Source organism: Anoplolepis gracilipes, chromosome 14 (genome assembly GCF_047496725.1).
Source record: "Anoplolepis gracilipes chromosome 14, ASM4749672v1, whole genome shotgun sequence".
Lineage (NCBI taxonomy): Eukaryota > Metazoa > Arthropoda > Insecta > Hymenoptera > Formicidae > Anoplolepis > Anoplolepis gracilipes.
In genome coordinates, this window is record NC_132983.1 from 3093413 (window position 1) to 3120833 (window position 27421).

The 27421-nt window shown below is 36.0% G+C and overlaps 3 protein-coding genes across 6 annotated transcripts in view; all 3 read right to left on the reverse strand.

Annotated features, from left to right (window-relative positions):
• Window positions 1-3000: 3000 nt before the first annotated feature.
• On the reverse strand, window positions 3001-6327 carry Gfzf (GST-containing FLYWCH zinc-finger protein). Its single transcript, XM_072906111.1, has 6 exons — window positions 6240-6327; window positions 5735-5880; window positions 5578-5636; window positions 3935-4076; window positions 3737-3854; window positions 3001-3344 (listed from the first exon to the last, which is right to left on the reverse strand). Exons 2-6 carry the CDS (start codon window positions 5867-5869, stop codon window positions 3109-3111), a joined length of 690 nt encoding a protein of 229 aa, XP_072762212.1. The 5' UTR covers window positions 5870-5880; window positions 6240-6327; the 3' UTR covers window positions 3001-3108.
• A 317-nt stretch (window positions 6328-6644) lies between these two features.
• Window positions 6645-10038, reverse strand: Tango10 (transport and golgi organization 10). The gene is made up of 4 exons (XM_072906081.1): window positions 9761-10038; window positions 9385-9632; window positions 9183-9323; window positions 6645-9033 (listed from the first exon to the last, which is right to left on the reverse strand). The coding sequence occupies exons 2-4, from the start codon at window positions 9505-9507 to the stop codon at window positions 7777-7779; spliced, it is 1521 nt and encodes a 506-aa protein (XP_072762182.1). The 5' UTR covers window positions 9508-9632; window positions 9761-10038; the 3' UTR covers window positions 6645-7776.
• Window positions 10039-11470: 1432 nt separating this feature from the next.
• The window catches only part of N (uncharacterized), a 247626-nt gene continuing 231675 nt past the window's right edge, over window positions 11471-27421 (reverse strand). For all 4 annotated transcript variants that reach the window (XM_072906052.1, XM_072906054.1, XM_072906053.1 and 1 more), the window contains 6 exons: window positions 20561-21104; window positions 19526-20056; window positions 18889-19121; window positions 16864-18691; window positions 14754-16573; window positions 11471-14556 (listed from right to left, as the gene is read on the reverse strand). In XM_072906052.1, the coding sequence (XP_072762153.1) occupies window positions 13484-14556; window positions 14754-16573; window positions 16864-18691; window positions 18889-19121; window positions 19526-20056; window positions 20561-21104 (6029 nt within the window). In that variant the 3' untranslated portion in view covers window positions 11471-13483. The remainder of the gene's footprint in view (window positions 14557-14753; window positions 16574-16863; window positions 18692-18888; window positions 19122-19525; window positions 20057-20560; window positions 21105-27421) is intronic.

Sequence of the window (27421 nt, forward strand, 5' to 3'; positions counted from 1 at the left end):
GCCAAACTATCGCGCGTTTTTTACTTTTGTACGGTTTAAAATATTGCGTGATTTTACTTTTGTGCAATTTAAATAAATTAAAAAAAGTATATCGCGCGTATAAAATAATACTTCCTGACAACCCTGACGTCTGAGAGGAGGAGGAGGCCTAGGAAAGGCATCCTGCATCGGCGGAGCAACCCTAAGGTAAATATTATTTGTATATTATTATTTGTAGATAAATTATTATAAATCCCTTATACCAGTTTAATTCGGTCCATTTATTTGAATGATTTAAACAAGAGAAATTCAGAGATAAAGATTTTTACATAAAAGTTTCTATTTAAAAAATAATTTTTTTTTAATTTATAAAATTCTTTTATATTTATATATCTGCTTATTATTTCTAATGAGTACACTAATATATATTAAATATTAATTATTTTAAGCGCTGCTATAATTTGGACTTTATATTTGTATGTTACAGACATCGTACCTTCAATATCGACAACTCCGCTGTTGCACATCACTGTCGGTGAGTAACAAAAAGCTTATTTTATTTCAAAGCAACGGATTTTGTAGAGATTTGTAGATGAAACTATAGATAATTGTAGATAATTGTAGATATAGATGAATTATAGATAAATCCGTTGCTTTAACCCTCGGACGGCAAGATAGTCGCAACTCTGAGTCAACTTTAAATCGTAAAAAAATTTTGTTGTACCTTTATTATATTCCAAAATAAAATTTTAATTTTATATTATATTTTTCATTTTTTCAATTTTTGTAAGAATAGATATATTATTTATATATAAAAATTGAAAGAAAAGGAAAAATATATTTCAAAAATAAGAATATATGATATTTATTCTAATTTTATGCAAACACATACATGAAATATTTATTTTAATTGTTATATGTATATATGAGTTTTTTTATAGAACAGTTTTAAAGATACAAATGTTTATTGTCCTGCCGACAGAAGGGTTAACATGCATGCTAATATATTTTACACCGTATATATATATATATATATATATATACACCAAAAAAATTATATTTTTAGCTTAAAAATAATTTAGTTATTTTTATAATAACTTCCTTTAAAATAAGCGTCAAAAGGATCTTCTTATTGTTAGAAAAATCCTTTAAAAAGAGAATAGTTTCAGATATTCTTAACATATGTAAGAATATATACTGAAAGAGATTTTCTTATCATTATATTATTTAATATTTAAGATTATTAATTCTAATGATAACAAAAAAAAACAATTTTACAAATGGACATTTGCTTTTTGTTAAAACTTTGACAAGTTAAATAATATACATAATATTACTTAATTTACAAATCAAATATTTCAAAAAATATCACGTATAAAAGAAAATATATTTTTATTTATTGAGAATAAAAAGGTCTATAAAAAGGGTTTATAAAGTATATATTTCAAGAATACAATTTTTTCGGTGTATATATGATTATATTTGTCGTTCGCGATTTTTGACGACTGAATGACGTACACGTCTAGAAACCGATTGTAATACATATCGATCCTAAACGAATATCATCATTTTATTTGCTGGTGATAATAATTAATCGGTAGTAGGAAGGAATTATTCTTCTTCCTTCGATCTCTGGCTCATAGAAATCGAGTCAGAATGAATAGCCAGGAGCAACGAAAGGTAGGTCCAACTGGCTTGAAAAATACGTAGTCAAATACTGGCCGCAATCCATGAAAAAGATATATGTGTGATGGCGATTACAAAATCTCGCGAATTCCCCATTAAGACTCCTTAAATCTTGTTTTATCTCAAGTTTATGCCAGCGTAGCCAACAAGTAGAGAGAGTAGCTAGATCTGATAGGACTCAAAAAGTTATAAAAAAATAAAAAATAAAATATAAAATAAAATAAAATAAAAATAAAATTATAATAAAATAAAATTAAATTTAAATTGAATTTAAAATTAAATTATAATAAAATAAAATTTAATTTAATTTAAAATAAAATTATAACAAAATTAAATTAATTTTTAAGGAAAAAGAAATAAAAGTGTAATATTTTTGCAGGGAAAAATTTATTAAATCTAAATTAAAAAAGTTGTAAAAAAGTTGTAAAAACTATAATAAAAAAATTATTAATATAAAAAAATTGTAAAAATTATAAAAAAAAATTATTAAGCAAAAATTATAGATTTTACTCAATTATGAAAAATGTAACATAATTGCATAAAATTTTAAGTTGTATTATATTATAATATTATATCTATTTTATATACATATATATATTGTAAAAATATATTGTATATTTATTGTATATTTTGTGTAATACTTTGTATATCTCAAATATATTTTATACAGTATATACATGTAAGAATCTATTGTAAATTACACAAAATTGAAAGAACACGTACAATAACATAAAATTCATTAAATTAATTAATATTCGATAAATATTCCATTATACGCACACGTTGTGTTTCGATTATTATAGTAATTACGTGTATTACAATTAAATATTACAATTATCGTCAATTTATCTACTTACTCGCGAAATTTAAGCCGTGATTTATCTTTTGATTTAATCATTGGATTAACATCAAAACTTCTATCTTTTCGCGCTGTCAGATTTTTTTTAGAAAGTTTTACAATTAATTGATACAGACGATAAACTTATTAATAATTTTTTTGGTCGCAATAAGCTATCAGCTACATTTGATTTAAAAGTTAATAAATTTTATATTAGACTTGTTCGGACATTTTCGTGTAATAAATTATTTTGTATTAAATTTCAAATTGTATTTTATATTGAATTTTATATCCTGTAAAACATATTTATAATATAATTAATTCTATGCTACACATATATGTATACGAAAATATATATTTTGTAATACATTTTGTAATATATATGTATATTTTGTATTAAATTTTGTATTACACTTGTAATTATATATTTGTAATATAATTAATTTATATGATTATATATGTATATATACTGATAATAAATCTGATTGTCAGTAAAAACATCACTTATTTTATTGTCATCATTTTCTTCATATCTCACATGTAAAAAAAATTCAAATTTATAAACCCAAAATGTCTGTTAATTATATTTTGCTGCGAAAATTTCTTCATGCGCTCTTGCGCACCGGATGTATCGGATGATCTGCGTTGAAATCAGGCGGATGTTTCTCAAAATAACTGATCTCCCGCATCCCATCCACCGCGACTTCCCAAAGATCAGGATGCTCGTGTTTGAAATTTTTGTACCATTTCTCCACATAAGGCCAAGCATCCAACTTGAAATCAATAGCCTCCAAACACATTGTCGCAGTTATTAGCGGAAAATCGGCGATAGATAAATTATCTATAAATAAGTACAAAAGAAATATTTTTTGTTGCTGTAAAAAATATTTTAGAGAAGAAATAAGAAAAAAATTATATATATATATAATGCATTTTTTCAATTTTTATTGCAAATACTTTTCGGGGCCTTTTCTTTAATTCGTTATTAAAAAAATATCATGAGAATTTTTTTTCGCTTTAAATAATTATTACAATTACGATTTTCACAAACTTTCCGCGTTATTGTTGCGTGAAAATTAATTATGCTGTAAATGCGATCAGCTGTTTCACTGTCATAGTCTATAATAACACTGTCAGTTTGCGTGTGCATTTGAATTTTACCGATTGTATTGTTTGCCTAAAAGAAGTTTAACAACAGAATTTTAACGAGATAATATATATATATATACTCACTGCCAGCCGCATATGTGGAGTTTTCGCGTTGCAAATACGTGTTAAAAATATCCAGTGCAATTTTCATTTTTTTCAGACCTAATGGCGTGCGTTGATAATCGTAGTATATAGGTGCCATCTGCGATATGTGATTGCAAATATGTATTTTCAAATAAATTTCGTATTCGAGAAATTCGAGATTTTAATTCATTCACTTACAACATATTCGGAAATATTACGGTAATAGACCGCCAAATTAAAGCACAGACGATGATTGACAATTGCGCGCAGTTTCGGCTCTTTCGGATACAGTTTACCGTTCGTATCATATTGGTCGGCTAGATATTGCAGAATAGCATTGCTGCAAGATGGTATAAATTATATGCAAAAAAATTAAAGGGTCACTTTCTTCAATATAAAAAAGGCCAATTTTCAAGTAGTTGTAACTTCCTTACAAATAATTGGAATAAGATCAATAAAAAAGCGTTTCAAAGCTTGAAGTTTCTAGTTTTAGAATCTTTAAATGAATTTCAATTCTTTCCATTCGTTACAAAATTACATTGTAAAAAAGCCACGTCCGTCGATTAAAGAAATTTTTCAAAAGTTTGTCTAAAAATACCGAACTGGAAAAAAATCCTAGCACGATTTCATTAATTGTATGTGTTGGGTATTAAAGAGTAGAATTTTAGCTTTAATTTCTTTTTTTAAAGAGTGTTTTATGATTTTTTTTTGCTGAGATATTCATTATTAAAGCAAACTGGAGCTATTAATTTTTAACGTTTATAAGTAGTGAAAAAATGATCGTACAATAATCATTAAAAAAGCAATTTAAACAGAAAAGTGCTAACTTTAGCACTTTAAAATGTTCTTATCGTTTTTTCAATCATTCTTCATTTTTAAAGCGTAATTGTTACTTAAAAGTCGAGTAAAAAATTGCACTTTTATCTTTTTTTATTTAAATAATAATTAATTTAAGTTTTTGAAATGAACAGAAAAAAAAACTTAACACTTCAGCCTTTTGTAAGTAACGAGTAACTGGAACGCTTTTTACTTGTAAATGTAGAGTTCATGAAAATTTTAGCATTTTTTCGTTAACTTTTATTCATTTAAATAAAAAAAATAAAAGTGCAATTTTTACTTAACTTTTAAGTAACAATTACGCTTTAAAAATGAATAATGATTGAAAAAATAATAGAAACATTTTAAAATGTTAAAGTTAGCAGTTTTCTGTTTAAATTGCTTTTTGAATAATTATTGTACAATCATTTTTTCACTAATTATAAGCGTTCAAAGTCTAAGCTCGATTTTGCTTTAATAATGAATATCTCGGCAAAAAAAATTATAGAACATTTATTAAAAAAAAGAAATTGAAGCTAAAACTCTGTTCTTTAATATCCAATTAATGAAATCGTGCTAGGATTTTTTTTAATTCGGCATTCTTGGATAAACTTTTGAAAAATTTGTTCAATCGACGAACGTCATTTTCTTACAATGTAATTTTGTAACGAATAGAAAGAATTGAAATTTATTTAAAGATTCTAAAACTAGAAATTTCAAGCTTTGAAACGCTTTTTTATTGATCTTATTCTAATTATTTTTAAGGAAGTTACAACTACTTTAAATTGACCTTTTTTCATATGGAAAAATGGCTCTTTAATTTTTTGCGTAGGCGTATAAAAGTCGAAGAACGCTATAAATAATCTACAATATAAATACGTGTCTTTATCCTTCAGAGGATGAATTGCATCTGCATAACTATACGTTTGCGAAAAACAACCATTTATAAATAAGAGATCTTTTTTTAGACGTTTAATATCGGAAAGAAAAACTTTCTGTAATTTTTAGAATCAATATTTTTTCACCTTTCGCCCATTATAAGATCATCGTCGACTAGAGTAGGTATCTCCTTTTGTGGATTTAGCTGGAAGAATTAATGCAGTTTTAATATTCTTTTCTCTTATTCTTCTACGCGTTATTTATTTATACGAAATTGTTTTTCTCTTCCTTTTTAAGAAATACCTCTTCGTACTCTTTAGTCAAAAATTCGCCTTTCCCAAAATCCACGTTGATCAATTCATACTTGATATCTAAAGCCTTCAATAGCTGCTGACATGCGAGAGACGGTGGACCGTCCGAAACAGAATATAGTTTCATGTTATATGTATCTAAACATTGCAAATATTATGCCAACAAAAATCTTGTTATACAACTATACAAAATTAAATATATTAACAAAGTAAAAATGAAAATAAAAATAATAAAAAAAAATAATTACATTAACTTTTTAATAAAAATTGATTCAAATAGTTTCCTTTTTTTATGAAAAGCAGAACGTCAATTTACAACATATTTTATAAAGGATTTTGTAAAAACTGTGTTAAAGAGAGTACGATTAAAAATTAAATACCTATATATTCTTATAAGCGCGCACTAGTCTCAAATAATAAAAATCTGACACGTTACTGTATAAATATAAATATGTATAAATCATATTACTTAATATTTAAATAATAATGTTACTTACATTATATTTAAGAGAGCAAGACGATATACGTGACTGCTGCGACTGAAATGTAAAAGATACTACTGACAAGATACCCCAAGCCTTTCACTACTTATTCAAGGTTTACAACATATATGTTATATAAAGTAACTTGTTTCACAATTTTACTGTAGCAATACATGTGTGTGTACTATCAGAGATGCTCGATAAAATTATCTCTTATTATCACAACTGTTATCACATTAAAATTATTTATTAGTTGTTTTTGCATTATATAAACATATTTTCAAAAAAACAATTTATTTTTAATATTAGACTTAATAATTCAAATCACAATTTGATAAGGTAAATGAGAATATCGTTATAAAAAAATATTATGGAAAAATATATGTGTGTAGGATTTTGGAAATAAAGTTATATAACACATTTAAGAATAAAGATTACACGTTTATTTACTCTCAACTGTAAGTCTCGTTCCAGATATAATATTAATTGATAAGTTAAGAAACAAAATCCTCAATGCAGGAACACGTAATATCGATGGTAAAACGATGTCAATTTTGATGTTTTAATAATTCATCGCAAATCTATCGTATTCATCATACATACAGACAATAAGGAAAAAAACAATATATTATATAATAGAAATTTTTAAATTATAGACTTATAATTATAGTACTAAAATTATAGCAACTTATAGACGTATTCCATATCTTCAAAGCGCGATAAGAATAAAAATATAAAAAAAATTTAAAGCTGCACCTAAAATCGCATTTCAAACTGGACGCATTTGTGTCTTAGAAAGTTAATTCTTTTTCCCTCCATTTCTTTAACGAGATATGGAACATCTATAAATTCTGCCAGAGATAAGAAATATATCCTGTCTCTAGAAAAATTATTGATAATTTTTACAGATACATTATTGGCGATTTCGTTACAAAAAATGTAATATCGTTTCGAGAGTTAGGATTAATATACAACAAGCCTAATTAACAAGTATCTATGTTCATACAGTGCGCTCGCATTCTATATTGTCGCATATTTTGCACACAATAACCACATAACTTGTGACCTAAAATAATGTTCGTATCTCAACTATATACAATACACACACTCATATCTTATAGACATTAGACAAAATCGTAGAAGTATGAGTTTATATATAAAGAATCACATTCACAATATGGCAGCGGGGGCTACTAAATTTTTTTGGTGAAGTATATTACATTTGATATCCGTAATATACCTCACGTTAAGATATTCATTTTTTTTATCATATAAATATCTCTGTAAGATTAAATTGATATTTAAAATTTCGAAAATAATATATAAATATAATACATAGAGAGGAAGCAATTATATCTGTGTGTACTACACTTTAACTTTGTCTATATTCGTTTTACATTAGAAAAATATTTGCACATAAGAAAAAACCAAAAAGAAAATGTGATTGCATAAAAACATAAAATTCATAATACTTTCTCTTATTCTTGTAAAAACATAAAATATAAATAATTTTCTCACTGTGATTTTTTGCTTTGATGTAACATCATAATCGCTAATTGGCTGGCGATATAACAATATGTAATTTGAGCATGTCTTTGTTGGGACCCACTAAGAAAGGAGACACCACGTTCTCTGATACCGAGCCCTGTTGTGGATTGAGTTCCTCGAATGGCAGAAGATCGTCCAGATTCAGGACGCGATCTTTTCTACTGAATCTGTGAATGATTTCGGTAACTCTCGCGATATGTTCTACGCCGTCTTGCAAACCGTAGATCAAAACTCCGATCTTTACGCGCATATGACTATTCATCGGTGGATCTTTGCACGTCAACGACAATCTCACCGATCGTTTGACGTGCTCGGGCATCTCTACCGTGCCTTGCCATACTATGAGGAAAAACTTTTTAAACCATACACCCTTAGGATAAAGATCTACTACCCACTCGCAAGTTTTATCGCCAGCGTATTCCGCTAAATTGGAGTGACTAGAAAACACAAGTGTCCTTGTGTGATACGATGGTAAGCCATGAAAGTTTTCTATGGTCAGTAGCGAGCTGCACGTATCAACGGTATACAATCTCGGTTCAAACAGTAAAGCGCCGTCTTCTTCGCTGAGACTCACTTCTCTCACTCTGTCGGTTTGACCTGAATGGAAGGACATGCCGATCGACATACGTTCAACAAAGAATTCCTTATATTTTTTTGTTAATGGCGACAACAGTAGGTCCGCCAATTGCCGTGGAGACATCATCGGGAATCTAACGGGCGACATTACTGCTATCACTAGTTGATGTAACGTTGCCTCTAACTCGTCCGGTGACAGTTGCGCTCTTAATCGCTCTGCCTGATGATCCAGCCAAAATTCTAGGCACTTGTAGAGTGTCATCTCATCCTTTATAACTAAACTGCTTTGATGCAATAACGATACTAAGATATCTAAGTCAAAATTCCCAAAATCTGAGGTTTTCGCCACAAGTCCCAAGTTCCACTTGATGAAGTTTTGGCACGCTTGGCTAATGTCATGATGACCACAGTTTAATGTGTATTGCAGCCATGATACCAGAGTGCCATGTATGGCAGCGAGCGCAATATGATTTCGCATGTAGTCAAGGCACAACAATATCAAATCTTTGACGTTGTACTTATCGGCTAGAGACAATATTGGTAGAACAACGCTATAGTTTATTCTTATTTGACCGGTGTAAAAATAGCGCAAAAACTCGCTGAATATTGGCGCACACTGAGGTGTTTCTTGTAGAGTTACCCTGCTTTCTTGAGACTCGCTCCACTGTGGACTCATCAGCATTACCTGAATACAAGTTAATAAAAAGTTAAACATCTGTACTAAAGCTTAAATATACAGGGTGTTCCCAATTTGAATGGCAAAGTTTTGCCATTTAAATTGGGGATACCTTGTATATCTTAAATATATATATATATATATATATTTACACTTACTTGGAAAACATCGCTAGAGGCACAAAGTATAAGTCGATGTGCTGGATATTCCACACCATCCACAACAAGACAGATGTCATTCATAAGCCGTTCCGCATACAGCGTTGCTATTTTCAACAAAACTGTACGTGAATTGTCTACCTGTAATCAATAAAATTGCATAAGGATAATGTTTAAGTTTCTGGTAATACCTAATATGTACCTCTATAGAGTCCGAGCTTTCAGACTGTGCGACTGTGCTCTGACTGCTATTAACTGTCTCCGATTTCTTGCTGGAATCCATCCTTGAAGTGCCTGTCATCCACCCAATAGTAGTCCGCAACATCTGAACATGTTTCCTCGACGTATTTGCAATTTAATCGTGGCCTTCCATTATCAACGATGAAATTTCAATGAAGGAAACGAACTATTTTCATAGAATTTTGCATAGTCATCTCGATTTAGCATATGCTGAAACAGTATCGTTAAACATACGATCGACGAGTTTAATCGAGTTGAGGTTCAGAGAATTTCCAGCATATATCGTAATAAAAACTAATTTCAATCTCTGAAGTATCTTTTTTTGTTATCACGCATACCTTTGGATAAATAGCGGTTTTTCTTGTCGGAACAACGTCCGTATTGCACGAATATCACCGTGAAATCGATCGACTTGCGTGCAAACCATTCGCAAGTAATTTCGAAAGATCCCCTTCAAATTCTGGTTATACAGATATGTACTAGCAACTCCTGTCAATTCCTGTCTCCTCTGTCTGACTGACAATGAATAAGAACTTGAAAATCCAACGCCACAAAAGCGATCACGCCGGCATATTGTAGTTGATGTCCACTTCTTCTCTTTGGCACTATATTACACAAAATTAACAATTCGCATCGATAAAACAGATTTAGGTTTGTGTCTATACTAAGTTACCTATTCTCCTTTATCTACGAAAGAGAAATAGTTAGGTATGTACTTGAAATTTAAAATTTCATTCCCAACATATATGTATAATTTATATTTTTTTGACACTTTTAATAGGGATTAGCTCTTTTTTTTCAAAATAACAAAAAAAAAAAAGAATGTAAAATTTCATAAAATGAACAGAAAAAAAATAAAATATACATATATATGTAAAATAAAGTAAATTTTTTCCAATTTATAAATTTTGGCAACGACATAAGATTATAATATTATTGTTTAATGAAATAAAGAAATGCAGCAGTATTATATGGATGTTAGATTATCTTTATTATTACATCTGTTTAAAAGACATAACTTATTTATAAAAATATGAGAGCGGATAGCGCGGGGCTAGGATATAATAGGATCGAACAAATCCTTAATTCGCTTATTGTGAATAGTTAATGCTAATAAAATTCAGTACTTTTTACAGATTACAAGGAATAACAAGATCTATTGTAAAATAATCGGTGTGTTGCTTAACTTACATCGTAAATAATTATTATATCATAATGCCTAGAACTATACCGCTTGTTTTATAACACAGAATGATGGTGCATCAGAGAGCAGTTGCCATTGAATTTTGAACACATAGTAAAATTGCCCAACACTTGACAATGTTATGAATAATATCTACGTATTGCTCATCTTTTTTTTTTCTTTTTACAAACAAATTAATTGCGAATCTTTATTTTATATTTCTGAATATTTCATTACTGTTCATAAAGTTGTACTTTTATTTGCATTGTGCAATTAATTTACCTTACTTGTGACACAGTTATATTTATGAGAGAATATAGTTACAAAAATATATAGATTTCTTATAAAGTACGTATATACTCTTTCTTTTTGTATGTGTACATATATTTATTCTCTAATTCATTATTTAATAGAATTTGTATGATTTTGATGATATGTATGGGCAGTTCTAAAAAGATATGTATAATAATTTCTTTTAATTGGTACAAGTATAAAACAAAATGAAAATACGTTCGGAAACAGACACTGAAATTACGTTGGACCTATGATACGCTCCATGATCATAAAAAGAACTCTGTCACACCGCTCTATATGTAATCTAGAATTGCATCAAGTCTTGTATACACGTACAATAATTCTTGCAGCAACAGTAAATTACATATGAAATACAATACAGTTATATAAGAATATAATGAAAGAGATTATTATATGCGGTATACATCTTACAAAAGTAAGATATAGTACAATACATATAAAATGTATAGCAATATATATATATATATATATACATATATATATATATATATATATATATATATATATATATATATATATATAATATATATATATAGATAAACTTATATAATATATAAAAAATATGTAAAAACGGAGTGTATATTTTTTGTACAAAAATTCAGGAGAGAAAAGACAATTATATAAAAGTACTTAAACAGTACGTAAAAGATATGAGCTGATAGAAAGAGTATTTACATTTTACATCGTCATCTTTCGATATTAAAATTAAAACAGAACTTTGACGATTCTACAAACAGATCATACCGATGATACCAGTGATAGCAGCCCTCGCATAACAACAATACGAAGAAGCATATCACTGGTGATATATTGCAAAAGCGCGCGCACGAACTTTCTTCATCCCGCAACAAAATAATTAATTCTCTCTTCTCTCTCACATACATACATAAATTCACTCTCTCCTTCTCTCACACATACACAAACAATTTCTACAAGATAATGCGTCATTATTATTCATTACACGTATCATCTGTACGTGTCGTGATCATACTATTACTTTAAAAATGCTGTTTTGCGTGTGGCTTTGGCAGAAAAGAGACCAGAGAATTGTCCTACCGCTCCGCGCCGAGTACTTATAATTTAAAGGCGATCGATACACTTAAAGATTAACGTTAACGATTACCCTAGTAGATGATTGTTAGTAAATGATTTTCCGACAGACATAGTAGCGCAAGGAGGAGGGCTCGAAGGAAGGGGAAGAATTGTTGGCGCGCCATACGCAATGGAATGTCTATGTATGGAACGATGCGAGCTGATAGGACGAATTCTCTGAAGCTCCCGTCGACCGTACACATTGTGGATGATCTTGTCGTCGCTCTTCGCCTTACATTACATTACATTACATTACATTACATTACATTACATTACATTACATTACATTATATTACGTTACATTACATTACACATGTCGCCAATAAAAAAAACTGGCATCTCTAATACATCAACCAGTTATAAACATTCGATCCGTTTAGAGGCCATTTGGAAACGCTGCGTTTCTTCTCTATATAATTTAATAATAGATTCATCTACAGAACCTGCGTGTCTTGTACTCTACGGAACTCGAAGGCACATTTGTCATTTCGCGTTCTTACGCTGTTATTGGTAATTATTCTACTTGGAGTCCAAAAAAGTCTATCAAAAAGAAAAAAAAAAAATAAAAAAAAAAGAAAAAAAAAAAAAAAAAACCAAAGATCGACAATTCCTTCGTACAAGGAATTAGGCACTAGAGTATTATATGCTATGTAATCGCGTCTCCGTGGAATAATAGACACAGCGGCAAACGATAAATCTATTTGTAATATGTACAATTATTGTGCGTAGAGTAGCAAGATCTCGCTCCCTTATAAATTATTGTCCAAGAATCTTCACACTGGCAAGTCGAAGGCACTGTTTATTCATTGAGCTGTGTATGACGTCGCGACACAATAAAAATTGATAGATATCAAAAATATATCGGCTATTTTTTATAAGTTGCACCATTCTTCGGTCGCAATTTTCCTAAACGTTGCGTCGTATTAGAGAGGCACAATCGGTTTTGTAATTTGAGTATGTCTTGTAATATCTCTTGTAAATCTTCTATCTTTCCCCCTCATACGTATATAATATATATATTTGTTTATATTTATACATATCAATGTTGAAGAAAAATATATTCAGGAATCTGATTAATAATCATTAATAAACAATATAAATATATAATGACATATACATTTGTATTTGTAATTATACGTCCGTGTTTTATTATCCGTGAATAATTAATTATTCAACCTAACATTGATACGGATAAATATACATATATAATAAACGCGGCGTGCGAGTACCGTAATAGCTCTTTCGACACACACACAAACAAACAAAAAAAATAAAAATACCTTCTTGCCACTATATAATTTAATTACGGCGAAAGAGCCCTTCGCGTTATCATATACTGGTCGTCCATTTCGACACTTATAGAGACGCTCGAACTCGACGAGCTGATCACAGTTCGTATACCTTTCTCTCTTCTCTTCTCTTCTCTTTCACGACTTAATCGCGCGAGAAAGAGAGCACCGTTGTACCAGTCTCATATGTAAATCGCCTCGGAACCCTTGTTGCTTTGGTGAGCGCCGCCTCCAGCGCCGTAGGCATTCGTGGGTGATGCTATACACTCGGACCAATCGCTGTTCGAATGGGGCGAACTAGAGGACCAGTGACCCGGACTATCTGGCGACGGCGTCGGAAAGCTCTCGGGCGCTTGCATGAGATGCTGCGGCGTGACATCGGGTCCGGAATGATGGGACGGCGGCGTCAAGTACTGGTAGTATTGTTGCGTCTGCTGCTGCTGCTGTTGTTGCGTACTTTGCTGCTGCTGCTGCGGCTGTTGTTGAGGCTGCGGTTGCTGCTGGATCTGCTGTTGCGTCTGCATCTGCTGCTGCTGCTGCTGCTGTTGCTGTTGTTGCGCCTGACTCGAGGTGTACGGCAGAGTGTCGAAGTCAAATCCCACTGGCGGCATGCTGCCGTGTTTCTGATGCGTCGCCTGCCTCATGGCAGCAATGTGGGTGGGCGAGGTGGGTAACGATGGCCGGCTTTTCGCCGGCGACGGCGAGCCCATGTAGCTCGCTTGCGGGGAAAGGGTCATATTGGATTGCACCGAATGTGGCGGCGATTGATTGCTATATGGCGGCGATAGTGTGTTCACCATACCCTGCTGCTGTCGCTGATGCGGCGCTAGGAGCTGGTCGTGAAACGGCAGCCCATAATTAGTGGCGAAGGTGTCCAGGCCAAGTTGTTGCAGGCCTTGCATCTGGCCCTTGATGCAATCTTCGTATGGCGGCGGTTGTTTCGCCGTTGTCGTATGCGCAACCAGAGGTAACGCATTGCTGTAGAGGCTCGCGCTGTCGTACGGGCTTGTTGGCAAGTTTCCATCGGCGCCCTCCGCTCCTTGTGGAATTTCCTGGTTTGGGGGTTGAGCACCACGCTTGGCCGGCGGCTTTTTCACTGATGGTTTTCGCCTCACCATCACCACGCCGCCCTCCGACTCCGGACTGTTTGGGTTTCCCGCGCCGCCCGCCTTTGGCCGCTTCTTTGACTTGTTCTGCTTCGGCGCTGAGCCGATTACTGTGGGATGCGTGATTAATTGTGGATGATTCGGAGAGCCTGTAAAGAAAAGAAATAATTACGTTACATGACGGTATGTAAACTCTTAGTTGATTAAAATTTCTTCACGGGAGATGATTTAATATTCCTTCTATTAATATTTTACTGTATTAATAACATTTCTGTACAAAAATGGGACATCTTATAATATAATAGAAATAGAATAAAAAGATATAATAATAAAAAGAAATGCTTACCCATGAGAGGACCATTCGGAATAACCGTGACCATCTGCGGCGACCTTGGCATGTGTTCGTCAAGTAGTCTGACGATATCGTGATGCAGTCTCTCACTGGCGACATCGCGCGGTAACCGATCCATGTGATCAGTAATCTCCCTGTTGGCGAATGAGTCCAATAGTGCTTTGCATGCCTCAAAGCTGCCCTCGCGGGCAGCGAGGAACAATGGGGTTTCGTCCTTATCATCTTGAGCGTCTCTGTTCGCGTTATGTACCAATAGTATGTTTACGGCATCTACGTTATTGACCGCGGCCGCCCAATGTAGCGCGGTCTTACCGCTGTTGTCAGCGGCATTAATATCGGCGTCGGCGTTGATGAGATCTTCTACCATGCCTTCGGTGGCTAAACGTGCCGCTAATATCAATGGCGTTGTACCGTCGTGCATGCGAGCGTTCAGATTCGTCGCACGATTGCGCAGCAGGATTTGAAAGACGCCCATGGCGTCGGCCGCGACGGCTGAGTGCAGCGGTGTACGGCCGGTGTTATCCTGAGAATTCGCGTCGGCGCCGGCGTCCAGCAGTCTCTTGGTTGCGTCAGATCGGGCATAACGCGCGGCCAGATGCAGTGACGTCTCCCCGCTCTTGTCCGTAGTCTTGGCATTCAAATCGGCGCCCTGGGCGACCAGATCGGCGATCTTTGCCGCGGCGCCGTCGTTCTCATCCTCTTCCTCGCCAGTGTCGAGGCCACCGCCGCGTACCGCTGCCACCATCAGTGGCGTCATGCCACATGGACCACGTGCGTTTACGTCCTGGCCATGTTCCAGGCTGGGGGGCGTTAACACACCGCCTGCATCCGGCCGACATATCTCAGCTGCATCCAGATGTTGCTGCGTCCACATTCGTGGCTCGGTCTCCTCGTAGTCCGTGATGGCAGTGTGATCGCTCGCGTAACCCGGCTCAATCGCGCGCATCCGTTTCGACGGCGGTAAATCAGACTCGTCGTCGGACCACTGAGATGGCACCCGACCAGTCACCACATCCAGGTCCATGCAATTCACTGATGGTTGCTTATTAAGATTACGCATCTCTTGACCGTCCGGACCACGTCGACGAGATCGGCGTCGTTGACCACTGCCGCTGCTGGTTCGTAAAAATCCCTCGGGGAACCATGTGACTCCTACGGCGCGTTTTCGCTGTGCGGTTATTAGTACGCCCATCAACAAACCGCTAAGCACCACGATGACTACACCGATAAAGACATACTTGTAATTTGTCGGACTGTCGGGATACTCCGGACTTTGAGGATCCACGACACCTCGCACTTGCTCGATGGGAAAATTTGGCGAGAGGGTGTGCTTCTGTGCCGTGGCGGCCAAATACTCGGCCGCTTCAGTGGCCGTTGGAAAACAATTCATCCCATCTCGACGGGAAGTACCCAGTGTCGACATAATCGAGAAAGTTGGACTGCATTTACGATTATCAATCTCCAGGTAAATGATGACACCGTTTTGATTATTGGTATGGATCGTTGGCCGGCCAAAAGAATTGCTAATAAGATCTCTCTCGGGTTTCCAAGGATATATCATATCGTTGCCAAGTTCATCCTGCTTCACGCGTGTGTTCGTTCTCAGTTGATTGCCGATTTCGCGTAGAAAGCTGACGATATTCGAGCGAAAGGTCAGCATGTCCATTTTCACGACAACGGACATGGCACCTTTAGCCAACGATGGTGGTTCTCTATCACAGTCGAGGCCATCCCAGTTGCATTCCTCGTTGTTGCAGCCATAATCGCAATGGCCGTTGCCGTAATGCTTCTTGCAATATGCGTCGTAAACCGGACTACAAGAAGCAAACAATGTAATAAATAAAAATGCAACAAATATATACACAATTTATTAGAATCTTAATATATAATAAAATTAAAAATTCTGAAAAAAAAAGAGTAAGTTTCTTAGAACGTAAAAGTTCATAAAAATATTCAAAATATATAACATGATGATTAAGAACCTTAATATAAAAAACTAATTTTACTATTATATAATTAAATTTTTTAATAATATTAAGAACAACATATATAATGCTTAACATGATATTAACTAATTAAAAGATTTAGCAAAATAAATACTCACTTGCAAGGATCGACTTTTCGCTCGCAGTCTCTACCATCGAAGAGGCATTGCGGATTGTTACAGACTTCATCACACACACCATTCATAAATACGTCCCAGCATCTGATGGGCGCGGAACAATTATGCCACGGATTGATACCAAGCGAGCAATCCTGTCCGTCAAAGTTGCACGCATGCTTGTTGCACTCCTCGTCGCAGTGATTATTGCCGGCCTTCTCCTCGCAGCGGTTCTCGATACACTTTCTGCGCTCGCGCTCTGTATTGAAATCGTAAGCATTTTTTGGAACATTGGATCGAATACCGAATACGCCGCCAGGATAATTCGGATCATAGATCTCGCAGTTCTTGCCGATCCATTTGGGAGGACAATCGCAGGCATAGTCGTCGATCTTGTTGACGCAAGGAGCGTCTTGTTGGCATGGGTTACTTTTGCATTCGTCCCGGGCGTCAAATTCGCAGTGCGTGCCCGTCGTACCTGGTGTGCAGTAGCATCGATAACCGGTTCCAGTAACACGACACGTGCCACCGTTTTGACACGGCTCGGCGTCGCAATAAGAGCCAGGGAACTCGCAATTAGTACCGTGATAATCGTTGGGACACATACACGTATGCCTGTCTTGCTTAGCCGTACACACGCCACCGTTTTGGCACGGCGAGCTATCACAGAAATTCACCTTGATCTCGCAGTGACGACCCATATAGCCGGGCTTGCAGTTACAGTGATAGTTGTTCACTAGTTGCACGCAATCCTGGGTGCCAGGCGAGATGCAGGGATTTGATAGGCACTCGTTGATGTCGCCTTCACATCTCGGTCCAACGAAACCGGGCGGGCACTTACACTCGAAACCACCCACTTTGTCGGTACACGTGCCGTTGTTATGACAAGCGCCTACCGAGCAATCATCGATGTTGATCTCGCATATGAAGCCGAGAGTGCCGGGCGGGCAGGAGCAACTGAAGTTGTTAATCAGATCGTGACAGGTACCGCCATTCTGGCAGGGATTCGGTCGACAATCATCAACGTTGAGCTCGCAGTTCTGTCCTTGGAAGCCCTTAGTACAATGACACTGATACGAGCCGACAAGGTCCTCACATGTCGCGCCATTTTGACACGGTGCCGAGTCGCATTCGTTGATCTCCTCTTGACAGTAGGAACCGGTGTAGCCTTCGAGACAATGACAACGGTGACTGTTGCCTATATCTTCGCAGGTGCCGTTGTTGCAGAGATTTTTGTCTGGCACGCCCTTCCGTATAGCGGCGTCCTTGCACGAAACCATTTCTACATCGCATACCTTGCCGGTCCATCCGGGCGAGCAGTTGCAGTGATACTTGTTCTTTATTTGCACGCACGTAGCCTGATTCTCACACGGACTGTCGGCGCACCAGTCCACATACGTGTCACAATGCGTACCCGTATAGCCGTATGGACAATGACACGTATAATACTGCATATGATCGTGACAGGTAGCGCCGTTCTGACAGGGTGAGCTGTCGCACTCGTTGATACGATACTGACAGTTGGACCCGGTGTAGCCATGTTTGCAGACGCACGTATAGTTGTTGATACCGTCGATGCAGTTGCCACCGTTCATACAGCTACTGTCAGTGCAGTCTTCGTCGTTGGTTTGGCAATTGATACCGGAGAAACCACGTCGGCATTGGCATGTGTAAGAGTTGACATATTCCTTGCAAATCGCTCCATTCTGACATGGATGTGATTGACATTCGTCAACGTCGATATCGCAGTGTTTGCCGTTGAAACCGTCCACGCAGAGGCACGTGTAATCGCCGATGCCGTCCAGGCAGGTGCCGCCATTCTGACAGGGAACTGTAAAGAGACAATTTCTTTAAGTATCATTTGACAGATATTTGTTCATTTTTAAAAAATGTATTTAATTTAATCTATGTCGTTGCAGATAATGATGATAAGACAGATGACGCTATGCGGATTCGCTTTAAGGCTCTCAAATGAGAGCGCAAAGGCAGATCTGCATCTGTAGCGAATAAAGAACAGCCGGTACTCACATGATGCACAGTCATCGGTATTGATGATGCAATCACGGCCCTCGTAGCCCTTCGCGCACATGCATTGGTAAGAGCCGTTGGTGTTCTGGCAAGTGGCACCGTTTCTGCACGGCGACGTCATCACGCATTCGTCCACATCCTCGTCGCACAGCCTGCCCGTGTAACCGACCGTGCACGTACACGCAAAGTCGAGGAAGTTCGATGATGGCGAGCATTTCGCTCCGTGGAGACATCTGGAAATGACGCAGCAACGCGTTACAAAGTCGTTCTATTATATCTATAGATCGTTCACACGCGGATACGTTTTGTCAAATAAAGCTCCTTTAAAAGAGCAGATACTATTATGTTGTAAAATTACAATGCTACGAAGAAGTCGAAGTATAAGAGCAATTTGTACGAGTTGCAATTTCTTTTTTTTATAATAAATGCTTGTCTCTTGAGAAATATTGAAGCTTTAAATGCTATGTAATTTTTAAATTCTGTGTACTTTCGAAAATCAATTTTCTCTAGATTATATTTTACTTTTAAGATAATAGAGTGCAATCGTACGATAAACAGTGATGTTTTAACTTTACAATTTTACAATATTTTACAAGCCGTCGTTTTTCTCATGCAAATGAATTCGGAAGAATCGTACTTATTCGGCGAACAAGGGTCCAGCTTGTCCTCGCAATTCCTGCCGGTGTGAGGTAATTCGCAGACGCATTTGTAATCGTTGACAAGATCGATGCAGGATCCTCCGTTCTGACAGGGGTTGTTGGCGCAGTCGTCGATGTTGGTCTCGCAATTGGTGCCGGTATAGCCAGGCAGGCATTTGCAGCTGTAGCCATTGAGATGGTCGTTGCACGTGCCACCGTGCTGGCAGGGATTCGAGCCGCACTCGTCGATATCCGCCTCGCACCTCTTGCCGCCGTAACCGGGCAGGCAGTGGCAGATAAACTGGTTCACCCCGTCCTCGCAAGTGCCGCCATTCAGGCAGGGCGAGCTCGCGCACTCGTCCACGTCGCTCAGACACCTGGCGTCGTAGTAGCCGCGCGGGCATTCGCATCTGAAGCCGTTTATCAGGTCGATACAACGGCCACCGTTGGCGCACGGGTTGCTCGCGCACTCGTTTATGTCAGTCTCGCAATGTTGACCGGTGAAGCCGGGCTCGCATTCGCAGGAGTATCTAAAAAATTAATCAATCGTGAGGACGAAATGTAATAAATAATGAGGATATACGAGGATTTTGCAAATTGTGTTTGCATTATTATTATTATCCTAATTGTATTTAAGTAATAAAGGATTCATTAATTACAGTTTCTAGCAACCAGAAAATTTACATAATATTTCTAAGATAAAAAATTTTTTTAGAATGTTTTAATTATATTTGCTTTTAATATATATGTAAAAATACTTTATCTTTATATCAATTTTTTATCAAATTCTATAAATAAATCTATAAGAAATATATACATGCTTTTTCATTCTCCCTGTAGACATCGCATTAATCTAATAATTTCAAAATAGAAAAAAAAAAAAAAAAAAAGATAAAAGACTAATAATCAAGAATTAAAACTGAGAAAAACAACGTGGATGCTACGAGTTGATAAATCAAATATAATAATTTTTAAAGAGTTGTTCAAGTTAAGACTTAATTTTTAATCTCGATATCTAGTTTCTTCAAGCTTACCTGTTGATACCGTCGATACACCTGGCTCCGTTCCGGCACGGATTGCTGTAACATTCGTTGACGTTGATCTCGCAGTTGTTACCAGATGTTCCCGGCCGGCAGATACACTGGTAGCCGTTGATGCGGTCCTCGCATCTACCGCCGAACTGGCACGGATTGCTTTCGCACTCGTCGATCTGCGTCTGGCACAGTTTGCCAGTGAAACCCGGGAAGCAGTTGCAGTCGAAGCTGTTCTCGCCGTCGACGCAGGTGCCGCTGTGACACGGATTCGACGCGCAGTCGTTGATGTTGGTCTCGCACGAGGCGCCGGTGAAGCCGGGCGGGCACTCGCACGTGTACCTCGCTATACCGTCCTGGCAGGTACCGCCGTTCTTGCACGGCGACGAGGCGCAGTCGTCGATGTTGATTTGGCAGTGAGAGCCGGCGAAACCGTTGGCGCAGCTGCACTTGAAGGAGTTGATGAGATCGGTGCATTGGCCGTTGTTGAGACATGGTCTCGCCGCGCATTCGTCTATGTCGATCTCGCACTGGGTGCCGGTGAAGCCTTGAAATAGAAAAATATTGTATATGAAAAACCACATAATATCTGTGTAATGTAAATGATATGTATGATGTAACGACGTATAAAATAAATCTCTTCTCAGAAAAAAAGGAAATAAAGTAGTACTTTATTTAAATCATGATCAACCTTTCATTAAAGATTATGCTCTAGCATACATAAATATAATTTGTATCATTTGTATAATTTATATAATATGATAAATATAAATATAAGAAATGATTTATATAATATAATAAATAATAAATTTTTTATAATTTTTTAAAAATAAAAATATATCCGAAGATAAAAATTTGTTGTCAAGATCAGAGCTATTTAAGCAAAAATATTCTTCGAGCGAGGAATAAAGTCCTCTTTGTAATTAATGTTAATTATTAGTCAGCAATGTCGATGGATGGAGGCCAAGTACACGATCGAGATGTCGAATAAGGAAATATGATTGATTACACACTTGATCGTATGCTTCTTTTTTCACTGGTTTTCTCGTTGCAAGACTTTAAAAATAATTTTTGATGAACACGAACCGTATCAATTATAAGAAATAATGAAGAGTTGTTTTTTAACAATACTTTACATGTGTTATTGGATTTATTACAGGACATTGTTTGAGTGTCACGTTTTTTAAAATTACTGCGACTCCTCTGACTTCACATTTATTTTTCAACCATGAAAACAAGAAATCCATGTGTTTTATCGCGCTTCCGCGTGATATTTCTGGTGATCCCTGGCACCAGGTGGTCCTTAATGGCTAAGTGTCTCCGTTTTTTGCCAACATTGTATGGATGTATAATACGCGTTCATTCATATACAAATTGAGTCGGGACGAGTCGTGTTTCGACTCAATGTTGCATCGTGTAATGCAAAGAATCGCAACGGGAGAAAACAAGGAGGGAAAGAAAAACGAAGAAGAAGGAATGGAATGTAGCACGCACGCGACGCATCTCTCACTGCAGGTGGTCTAATTACGTTGTATTGAAGGATAATCCTGAAAAAGCGAGGTAGCTGCCAACATGCGAAAAAATTGTAAACTTTCGTGTTAGAAATTTTACTTATTCTTTAAATTCCAAGCTAGAAATTTTCTTAAATCAATGTAACGAAGCTGCATCGCATCATCTGTCTCGAGAAAAACAATTATAATATTATGATAAAAAGAAATTAAAATATAATTAGTTTCTTATACGTCAAAAAAAAAAAAGACATTTTCTATACATGACAGAAATCTCGTAAAATAAGCTTTAAGTAATCAAAAAAAGTTTAGAGTGGCATTTCTGAGTTTTTTTGCTCTGTCACATATATTTATTCGTTTGAAATTTATCTAGTTCTCGAGAGGTGTTGAATTTATTTATTAGATGTTACTTACTGGACTGTGTGAAACGATTTATTGTTTTAAATTTTTGCTTGCGCGTGTATAAGAATAATCGCGGTTAACGTGACTTGACAACTGTCATTGCAAACATCGATCAGCTGATCGTCTTCTTACCGAAAGCGTTCTTTTTGTTAAGACAATATTATTTAATCTTTCAGTTAAAATTGCAATAATGGAACAAACAATGATCTCGCGACGAATGTTGAAAGCTAAATTGCCGATTTCCTAATAACTTCATCGTTTATAATCGTTATATCGTTTCGTGCTGTTTATACGAATGACCTCGAAATAGGAAAAAGCACGTGCAAGAACGAGAATTTTTAACGTCAAACGAACCGATCGATAGGCAATTTACGACACGTTCGATATCGAAGAATGATTCTGCAAAACAGCGTATAAGAGATGCATCGCGACGCCTTGAGGAACATTCCTCGTCAACCGGATGACGCGCGGTTTTTTATCATATTTACATTCAGTCGATCCTTTTTTCTTTTTCCTTTCATCCGTCCGCGCGGACAATGATGCAGCTAATTCACTTGTGAATGCACGTACACAAAGCGGCCGATCTTCCTCGCTCGAATCTTAAAATCTTTCTTCTCGTTATATGAACCATAGACGATGTTATCGTTACTCGAATGTTGATCGCGTCTTGCACAAGAGAGTTATATATTCAATAAATTTTGTAAATGTAATATTTTTTTACCAGTACATTCACTTTTAAAGTAATAAAATATATAATGTAATTTAAAAGGAATAATAATGTGTGGCCTTTACCTTCAGAAATTTAAAAGATCTTTACCATCTCTAAAGTTTTTTCAGCAAATTTAAAGATGTCTCTTTCATAATATTTTTTAAATTTGTCTTACTTTTTTATCTTAATTAAAAAGTTAAAAAAAACTTGATTTTCAATAGTCAGTTTTATTCGTTATTCAATATTAAGCTAAAACCGGCTCATCTTGATGCTTCTTTGATCGATGTTCGAGATATTATTTTCAATTTACATACGAATACGCTTGCAGAAATGTTGAAAGTATTAAACGCGTTTCAAGATGCGAGACCGAGCTCGCTGCGAAAACATTTTTCAATGCTATCTGATTGTCTCTCAATCTTCGACTAAACGATTTTTCTGATAATTATGTTAATAATTGTTTTAAATAAAATGTCATCCTTTCCTTGAGATGTTAAATTTTTTATTTTATTAAACGTTATAATGCAATTTAAATTTCAAAATATATTATCGTATATTTTGTGTGTAGGTATTTTATACAACATTAATTTTACATAATTATAATCAAGTAATATATAAAAGCGTTCTCTCCTCAGTTGCAAAGATCCACCTGTTACTTCACATAAATAATAATAATAATATACAACAAGGTATATTTTATTTGGAAAAAAAAAAAAAAAAAAAAAAAAAAAAAAAAATACTGGTGAATGAAAGGGGTTGTCAATACGAAATAAACGAACACAAGCTGATATGAAAAGCCATAATTAATCTCAAATAAGCCGCTCAATTTACTCGACGCGACGCTATTATTAACGATCTCCAAAGGAGGCGCTTCGAAGACATTAATTTACTTAAGGATTGCCGCTTCGAGAGATACGAGATCCCCGGTTCCTGCAAAGGGGAGAAGAGATATTCGCTCTCGCGAGAGAAACGTTCCGTTTTTTTTTTTAGCCTTTTTCGTATGCATCCCCGGTCGCCACGCGCGTCTGGCCTTAGTTCGGGAGCTGGTATTATCCTTCGTCGAACGATGTATCCGTCCGACGTCCACGCCTCTCTTCTAATGCCCGTAATGCTCGCTTGTCAATCCTATCCGTCGATTAAATGAATAGTTGCCGATTCATAAATATCGGCGTTGCACCATCGATTCGCAATGATGCCGGCTGTCGGACAGAAACTGCTCGAGTCTTTTTACGATACGCGAATGTGATACTATTTATTAAGTCAGCGTCTCTAGCAACTATCCGCAGGAGCCATTTAACTTGCACCTGTTCCATCGTCCCTTTACATTGATACAATTTCTACATTTCATCTAGATAACTACCATTTACATAAAAATATCATTTAAACATAAACTCTTGATATTTTAAAATATAATAAAAATAATAAAAAAGAAAAGTAACGAAAACTCTTTTAATATTTGAATATATCAATATATTTCGAGAAACGTGTGTGTATGTGTGTGTATGTAAAAAAAACGATGTTCGAATCAATTCGCACGGTAGACAACAATGCACCGAGAGTAATTTATTTCCGGGGAGGAAACGTGCGCGTGTGGGAGAAACGGAGCGAGATCACGTGTGCGCCGGAATGATAATGAAGATGATGGGACTCTTCTGCCGTTCCGCATCTCGAGACCCGTTCGGAGACTGCAGAGTCCGTGCCATTCGCTGCAATTTCGACGCGGCCGATCCGCTCGGATCAATTCCGGGTTCGACTAAGCGCCTAGCGGTACCGAGATTGTGGAGCAATGCGAATTTATTCCGCTGATCCGCTGACAGAGAAATCGACGGTCCGATATCGATTTTCGGCAAAGGCGAGATACGGATTTTTATTAAACAAAGACAAAATAAGCAAGTACTCACAGTCTAATCTAGCAGTGTGAAATGCAAAATTGACAATTTTCTTTAAGAATATTATATTATATTAGAAATTGATCTTCTTAGCATTTTGCATGTTTTAATTTATGTTAAGCAAAAAAATTAAATATCCGAATTTAAAAATACTGACGTACTGTTTAAATGTCGATAAAAACATACGTTAAACGTCAAAGAGATTAATTTCTACTATCTTTAAAAAATATTAAAAATCGTCAATTTTTCGTACTGCCAGAGGAGACTGGATCTATAAATCGATTTCGGCCGTGTGTTCGTTTAAGAGATTCTTCTCTTCAGCCACTTGCAAATCTTGCCGCGCAAAAGATCGCCGATCGATCGATCGATCGAGTAAAGCTTCGAGCAGATAAAGCAGAATAATACGACGTGATTACGGCAAGGAACGGTATCGCGCGAAGACAAGGAAGTTCGCATCGCACCGTAATTCTGATCAAGAAGCGAAACTCTGCGGGGATAATAAAGAAGCGGCCGTTTCGTTTGATCTCCGCGTGGGATACACGCAGCGTCTCTCGCCGAGAGACAGAGAAAGAAATCTCCGTATGTACTAGCTTGTTATATTGTTTGCTGGAGCGCGTTAAGGAGATTATAATCGCTTCGATCGATTTATAATAAGCAATTTACACATGTACAACACGTGCCCCGAGTGCACTAGATTTCGTTTTAATTTTTTTAACTCTTTTTTATTACAAACGATTAAAAAATCTTTTGATTTCTTTCTTTTTTTCAGAAAAATATTGTAAGAACTTTTTCTTCCTTGTAAAGTATTCTTTTTTTTTTCTTAAATATAGGCAAGATAATATTTTGTCTAATTCTATGACGTCAATATTTTTCACATTTTGCTATCGTTAATCGCCGTGTGTGCTCATTGTCACACATTTTATCAACATATAAAATTAAAAATACATAATTAATATTATATATTAAATATAACATCTCGAAAATTAAATTGAAACAATTTAAATATTAATACATAAATATAGGTTTAAATTCAAAAGAATTACACAACAATGACTCTATGATTATCACAAAAAAGAGACGAAATAATTCCTCTTCTGTACGACGGAATTTAAACCTTTATTTCAGATCATGTGCCTCAATTTTATAGCACGAGTCTACTTGGCAATCATCGGCACCCGCTAATGAACAGTTAATCCGGCCTCGTTGCTTATAGGCAAGACAGAGAAGTATCAGGCAGGGATATACTATACGAGAAAGGAACAAGGAAGAAAGAGAGAAAGAGAGAGAGAGAGAGAGAGAGAGAGAGAGAGAGAGAGAGAGAGAGAGAGAGAGAGAGAGAGAGAGAGAGAGATAGAAAGCAAAGAGAAACTGATCTGCCTATAACAGCCGTCTCGTTGCACACTCCCACGTTTGGCCAGGCGTGTTGGGATAATTGTAATCTATTGCCTCGCCATGGTGTTCTTCTCGTAGCGAGCCTACGCGCGCATTGATAAACTATGCGAAAACCTAACCGCGGTTCAACCCGCGCTTCTCGAGAATCACCCCTTTCACCCCTCCCCCCCCCCCCGCGTCTCTCCTCTGCTTCTCACTCGGTTATATGCGGTTGTATGTGTTTCCCTCTCTTCTTCCTTTTCGATACAGATGCACGCCCAGTGAAGGCACTTGCTGCGCACACATGGACCGTACGGATGCTGGGTTTGTATTCGTGTGGTTACATGGGGGCATACATTGACTATTACAACGGTGTAACGAGAAGGGCACCGTTCGTTTAAATTAGAAAAGATATCTCGTTGTGTAGCGTCTCGTTGTATTACTACGACGTGGAAAAGCGTGGGAGGAACGCAAAGTGGATACATAAAACGTCTCCTTTGGATTTGGGATTAAATGTTTCCTTAGTAATAATCACACACACACACATGAAAGATGATTCGAATTTTGTTTCGTATTTTTTAAAATAAATTTTTATATAATTATATATTTCCACATAAATTTCATAATATTAAAAATCACATTTTAAAAACCTGTTAAAATATAGTCAATTTACGCGAAAAAGAATAATGTTATGTCATTGAAATAGCATTCTGACAATTTGATTTTTCAAACTACAAATATTTATGACAATAATTTAAATTTTCTCTCTTCTTCTCTTTTTATGTGTATTTTATTTTTTACATTTCACTCAGTTGAACCTTATCTTTGGCCCGCCAGGGGCTATTGTTTAATCACTGGCTCGACATGACAGCGCTACTTTCTCGATAATCTTTTCGTCTCCATCTGCGAGACTCGTGTTATTATTACTGCGAATAACCCGAAGGAATGTATTTCAAAGGCGAGAGGATGTAAATTCAATTCATTCTCT

Coding starts and splice junctions, on each gene's coding strand:
- Tango10 (XM_072906081.1), bottom strand. CDS start 9,507: ATGTTGCGGACTACTATTGGGTGGATGACAGGCACTTCAAGGATGGAT. Junction 9,324..9,384: donor AAAGCTCGGACTCTATAGAG/GTACATATTAGG, acceptor TATTGATTACAG/GTAGACAATTCACGTACAGT. Junction 9,034..9,182: donor CCTCTAGCGATGTTTTCCAA/GTAAGTGTAAAT, acceptor ACTTGTATTCAG/GTAATGCTGATGAGTCCACA.
- Gfzf (XM_072906111.1), bottom strand. CDS start 5,869: ATGAAACTATATTCTGTTTCGGACGGTCCACCGTCTCTCGCATGTCAG. Junction 5,637..5,734: donor TGACTAAAGAGTACGAAGAG/GTATTTCTTAAA, acceptor TAATTCTTCCAG/CTAAATCCACAAAAGGAGAT. Junction 3,855..3,934: donor GTAATATTTCCGAATATGTT/GTAAGTGAATGA, acceptor CACATATCGCAG/ATGGCACCTATATACTACGA.